The sequence below is a fragment of the Sinocyclocheilus rhinocerous genome, unplaced genomic scaffold (assembly GCF_001515625.1).
Source record: "Sinocyclocheilus rhinocerous isolate Xijiao unplaced genomic scaffold, SAMN03320098_v1.1 scaffold1259, whole genome shotgun sequence".
Taxonomy (NCBI): Eukaryota; Metazoa; Chordata; class Actinopteri; order Cypriniformes; family Cyprinidae; genus Sinocyclocheilus; species Sinocyclocheilus rhinocerous.
In genome coordinates this window covers 81,441-87,992 of record NW_015650717.1, presented here as the reverse complement: position 1 = coordinate 87,992, position 6,552 = coordinate 81,441, and the positions used below count along the sequence as shown (strand labels likewise).

Sequence of the window (6,552 nt, the reverse complement as noted above, 5' to 3'; positions counted from 1 at the left end):
AACAATATATTAAATAATAATAATAATAATAATAATAATAATAATACATTATTAAGAACTACAAATATCTAATTATTAAAAAAAAAAAAAAAAATGTAAATGACACATTTTTTTACATACAGAAATTGGACTTGAGTTGATGTTAACGTGTAAACCTTGAGATGTTAGAGAAAAAAAAACGTTTAATCGTACAATTTATTAACCAAAACTATTTTCTTTTCACATTTAGACAAATTCAAGACCTATGTACATCTTATTTGCACTGATGTATAAAATTAAAAGCTGTTTCTCAATTCTATGTGATGGTGCAATTAAAAATGCCAATATCTAGCCTACCCTTCAGCTTCTGTTAGTTGTCTCTTAAGTTTTTGTTTTTAACTCCTGAGCTTAAAGGGTTAGTTCACCCAAAAATGAAAATTAGCCCATAAATTACTCACCCTCAAGTCATCCTAGGTGTATATGACTTTCTTCTTTCAGACGAATCCAGTCGGAGTTATATTAAAAATTGTCTTTGATCTTTCAAACTCTATCGTTGTACTCGGCGGGTGTTGCATTCCTTCGGTTCAAATGACGTGAAATAAAAAGCACCCTTCCACAAAAAAAAAAGTGTCTCACACGGCTCCGAGGGGTGAACAAAGGCCTTCTGTAGCGATCGATTCGCTACAGGAGGCCTTTGTTCACCCCCTGGAGCCGTGTGAGACACTTTTTTTTGTGGAAGGGTGCTTTTTATTTCACGTCATTTGAACCGAAGGAATGCAACACCCGCTGAGTACAACGATAGAGCTTGAAATATCAAAGACAGTTTTTAATATAACTCCGACTGGATTCGTCTGAAAGAAGAAAGTCATATACACCTAGGATGACTTGAGGGTGAGTGAAACGCAGCCTAATTTTCATTTTTGACTGAACTAACCCTTTAATTCTGGTGTCGCACATGATTCCAGTAATTAAAGAGACGTTGAGTAATTTAGTGGTTCACTGGCCCTGAATCTCCAATGGTCTTTTCCAGCCAGAAAGTGTGCTGTTTTGTTGGGCTTCTTGATCAAAATATCAGGGCAATCAATGGAATGTCTGTGTTTTTATTTATTTCATTTTTGTCTTGCTTCAATTGATAAGTTGTGTGTTTACTTCTTTTGCTACCAAAAGAAGTGTCACAAACTCCCGCTGCGACGGGGATGAAAGACTGCTGTGTGATGCTGCTGCCAGCTCCAGACAGCCTGCCAGAGCGTCTCACACGAGCAGAGCATTAGTCGTTTCACCGTTCATGTTGACGATAACATTTGTCTCATTTGTCAATGCGCAGAATGAGGCTGATATCAGAAGTGACACATCTCATAATCACAGCTGTGCTTTTGTAGTGTGTTCTTCCAGAAAATATTTCAACTTCTACAAAGGAAAGCATTCACATAATAACTGAATGGAAAACAACAACAACAACTGTGTTCCTAGGACTAGCCACTTTTTCATAAATATTAGGTTGGGGCCACATAGCTGTGATTTTATTGCATCAGATTGCCACGTATTATTTAAATGTTTTACGTTTATACAGAATTACAATATTTGTGTATTACCGTTTTACATTTCTGCATAAGATTTTGCATTTCATAACTTTCATAAGTTTTACTGTTTAAATTTAATTCAGTAGATTATGTAGTCACGATTTATTAAGGTTTATACAGAAATTGGATTTTAAAAATAAATATATCCAGAGAAATGCACTTAAGTAAAAAGTCTAACCTCAAAATGTAGAACATAAATAAGTTATATTTTGTATTATATCAAATATAAAATTTAATTTTTTAATGTTTTAATGTAAAATAATAATTTTAATAATATTATAAATATTGTATAATATTTTTAATCACATGAAGCAGACAGAAGAAAAATAATAAATATTTTTTAATTTTATGAGGAAATTATCTTTTGTATTATGTCAAACATTTTAAAATGTAATACATTTTGATAATTAATATGATTAAATATTATATAACATTATTTTAATCATATAAAGCAGACAGTAAACATGTAATAAATATTTTTTATTCATTTTACTAAGAAGTTATATTTTGTAATGTCATTTTAAAATGTAATATTTTTATTTAAATAATTGTACTAAGATATATTTTATATTATATCAAATATATCCTTTTAAATTAGAATTTAATACATTTCAATAGTATTATAAATATATAAAATTATTTTAATCATATAAAGCAGACAGTAAACATGTAATAAATATTTTGTATTCATTTTACTAAGAAGTTATATTTTGTAATGTCATTTTAAAATGTAATAAATAAATATTTGTTAAAATAATTGTACTGAGAAATATTTTATCTCAAATATAGCCTTTTACATTTTTATTTAATACATTTTAATAGTATGATAAATATTATATCAAATTATTTTAATCATATAAAGCAGACAGTAAACATGTAATAAATAAGTTTACTAATAAATATTTTGTATTATTTTAATTTAATTTAACACATTTTAATAATATGATAAATATTAAACAACATTTTCAATCATATAAAGCAGACAGAAAAAATAACAAATAAATAATATTTCAGTTCATTAGGAAGTTATATTTTGTTTTATATCAAATGCAGCATTTTAAAATATAATACATTTGAATAATATGATAAATATGATATCATGTTTTTATATGATAAAGCAAGCAGTAAATGTAATAAATAAATAAATAACCTCAGATTTTAATACTTACTATGATGAACATTATAGAATTATTTGAATCATATAAAGCAGACCGTAAGGATTGTTAACTAAGAACAATATATATCTGTTTACAATATTGAGCATGTTATTGAGTTTTTCATATTCATGTTTAGAATCAAAACACTGATCAGATATTTGTCTGTCTGTCCTGTCATTGTAATCAAAAGTGCCTTTGCATTAAAAAAGATGAGAGAATCGTGTTGCATAAAATGTCTAAAACCTTTTAACTTATTCCAAACAGCATCGCCAAATAATTGACTAACTGCAAGACAGCACACAACAACAAAGCAGCGGTTTAAAGACTAATAAAGTCACGGCAAGTCGGATATGTAATCTGATTAATGATGTGTGATGATTTGCATGTCCACAATATGAAGTGCTGGTCAACATTACCTTAAATGAATGGCATTGATAAACAGGACCGGTGCATTTATTTAATATCCTAACTCGCATTCCAAACACGTCAGGCTCGGTGAAGATTTGCTGCAAAGATTTTGATTGATACATTTGCATTTTGTCTGGGTCTGTAAATGTCTACAGATGCCAAAAACAGCCTCGAGGGGATGACAAATGTGTTGGCTTGGTTGGTATGCGGCTTCTAACCACAGCTGTTGACTCTGAGATCATAAAATCTGCCTTTGAAAAGTTTCAAAATGTATTTCTGTGGTTTGTAGGCCAGATGCGCTGTGTTTATCAGTATCTGTGCCACAGCCACTGCAGGCGTTAATTTCATTCGGGCAATCATTTGTTGGTGATATTTGAGGGACTCCTGTCCAAAATGTGGCTTCAAACTAGTTTTAGCCTTGAAGAAGTGAGTAGTGATTTTAATAGAGATGTGTTTAAATTGATGTACACTTGTATGGGACGAAGACAGTCATTGAAGTGGAAAATTGCATCAAGTATTTAAGTATTCAAAATTGCATCAGTATTACAACATTTTAAGACCACTCCAATTTTTTTTATTAGAATAGATAATCTTTGTTTTGTGCGTTTTATTAAGAAAACTGTTCAAGTGCCTTTCATATGAGTTTGTGCTGTGTTTGCAAATAATATGACTGGAAACGTAAAGTTAGGGAAAAAACACCTGCAAGTCATTTTCTCTTGCCCTGGGCTGACCGTTAGACCTTTTAACCCTCATGAAAACGAAGAGAAAATGCTTCTCTTCCTATACAGATGTCTTTAAAATCACAACAAGACATCGAGGGCCTTATTTGTTCAAATTTCATATATTTAGTTTCACTTTCAAGGCATGAAAGCGTCAAATGTTGATGTCTTTCAAGAAATAGTTCACCCAAAAATGAGAATTTACTGAATATTTACTCACCCTCAGACCATCCAAGATGTAGATGAGTTCATCAGAATAGATTTGGAGAAGATTTGCGTCATTTGTTCACCAGTGGATCCTCTGCAGTGAATGGGTGCCGTCAGAATGAGAGTCCAAACAGCTGCTAAAAACATCACAATAATCCACACCACTCCAGTCCATCAATTAACATCTTTGTGAAGCAAAAAAGCTGCAACAAATCCATCAAGGCATTTTTTAGCTTCAAATAGTCGTTTCTGGCCCAAATATGCCTCCATAATCCATAATAACGCTTCCTTCAGTGAAAAAGTCCATCCGCTGTTGTTTTCGCACATCAAAATCCACCGACACATTTGTTTAGAGCTGTTTTTGCTTGTAATCGTTGCTTGATCTGTGCATATTTCTCTTCTGATTCAGACGAGACGACTTCCAGAAAACAATATTCTGGACGGAGGACTCGTATTTTAGCCAGAAGCAACAAAACTTTTTTTTTCTTTACGAACACACATCTTTTCTCTTCACAAGACATTAACTGAAGGACTGGAGTGATGTGGATTACTTGTGGATTATTGTGATGTTTTTATCAGCTGTTTGGACTCTCATTCTGACGGCACCCATTCACTGTAGAGCATCCATTGCTGAGCAAGTAATGTAATGATACATTTCTCCAAATCTGATGAAGAAACAAGCTCATCTACATCTTGGATCACCTGACGGTGAGTACATTTTCAGAAAATCTTAAATTTTGGGTGAACTATTCTAGTAAAATTTCAGTATGTACTAATACTGGGTGTAATTTTGGGTGTTTTCTTTTTAGCAGAAACAAAACAGCCCTAAATTGACCAGCGTCTGAAAAAAACTGTTAAAGCTAAATTAAATCTAGACTAACTAAATACTAGACTAACACGTCTTACATTTATGTTTATTATTTGGTGCTTTTAGTACAACATTTAAAAATTAGGTCCAACTTAGGTTTTTGCTTCAGGACCCAGATTTTATAGCGGACATCAAGTGGGCACCCAAAATAGTTTATTTTTATTATTTGGTGCTTTTAGTATAACAAATTTAAAAAGTAGGCGCAATGACTCCCCTGAGCATTTTAAGAGCAGTATTGGCTTTATAACTGCTTCTTACAACTTGTTCTCAATGTACTTTTTATAATGATTCTTGGGAGATATCTTGGGAGAAGCTCTCTCTAGCCTGTACCACACTCTATATATTCCCAAACATTCATTTCATTCTTCTAAAGAAATGCATTCTTAGTAGACACACCTTCTGAAGCAGTAGTATGAAGCATTTAATCCAAGTGCGTAAACTCGTGTTGCTTGTCAAACCCATTTCTATACTCTGATGTGTCATTAACTGCGTCCCGTAATGAATCCAGCCATCATTCCCTCTCATGACAAGCATAAATCAACTCTCAATGCAACATAAGCCCTTTTCCCTCACACAGCCTTGGGGCTTTTCTTCCTTCTCTCCCACACTCGGGAGCTCAGGTGTGTCTTTACAAGCTTCAGCTTTCAGAGTTATTACTGCACAATCCATTGCTGGCAGCTACAGGTACGCGCACACAAGCCCGGGACCACAACACACTGAGATCATCAGCAGAAGACCCCGTCTAATCACCTTCAAACTCTCCATCCCGCTGCGTGGAAGTGAATGTGTGTAAGTGTTTATAGTCGTTTCTGTGTAACCAGCTGTGCGGTATTAAGAGTAATAATACAGTGACATGCAAATTGTAAGTCAGTGCTCTATGTTCTCTATAGAGTATTGGACTATGATGAATCATTTTTGGTAGAAGCCGAAGCTGTTCAGTCAAGTCTAGTCCAACCACATGCTATTTGTCTTCATCTGCAAAGGTATGTGTGGAAAATATTCTGTCACAGCTGATGTAATGATTTCTTGGTTAGAATGTTTTAATATACAGTTGTGGGGTGTTATCTATGTCAGTACTTTGTCCAAAATAAAAAATGTGTTTTGAGCTTTTTTTTGGTGATACTTTGTGGTTAAAATAATCTGATGAATTCAGCATATTTTGTCTTTTTTTTTTTTTTAAGAAAAAGAGAACATAACCTCAACAAAATAAGATTTGTTAATGTGCAAATGTCAGATGTTTTATTTGACTTTGTTTTAACATAATCAGTAGTGTTAATGAGCAAGTTTTTGTTAGAAAATGTAATAATTTAATTTATTGTATTTTTAAAACAGCAATTTTGTTTTGAATGTTTCAGTAACTTCTATTTTTATTTTATTTTTAATATTACAATTAATATCGCAATATTGTATCTAAATATTTAGTTGGTTTTGTTTTAGAAACTCATATTTTATTTTATTTGCAATATAGTAATTTATTTTTTTCTGTTAAAAATGCCAAATTGTAAAATATATATATACAGTGTTGGGGAAAGTTACTTTTAAAAGTAATGCGTTACAGTATTGCGTTACTCCATAAAAAAGTAACTAATCACGTTACTTAGTTACTTTTTATGGAAAGTAATGCGTTACTTTTG

At 32.1% G+C, this 6,552-nt stretch overlaps 1 protein-coding gene across 1 annotated transcript in view; it reads left to right on the top strand.

The window, feature by feature from the left end:
• The first annotated feature begins 5,584 nt into the window (after positions 1 to 5,584).
• The window catches only part of lamb4 (laminin, beta 4), a 23,000-nt gene continuing 22,032 nt past the window's right edge, over positions 5,585 to 6,552 (top strand). The window contains exons 1-2 of the mRNA XM_016517783.1: positions 5,585 to 5,707; positions 5,809 to 5,901. Coding sequence (XP_016373269.1) covers positions 5,877 to 5,901 — 25 coding nt within the window. The 5' untranslated portion in view covers positions 5,585 to 5,707; positions 5,809 to 5,876. The remainder of the gene's footprint in view (positions 5,708 to 5,808; positions 5,902 to 6,552) is intronic.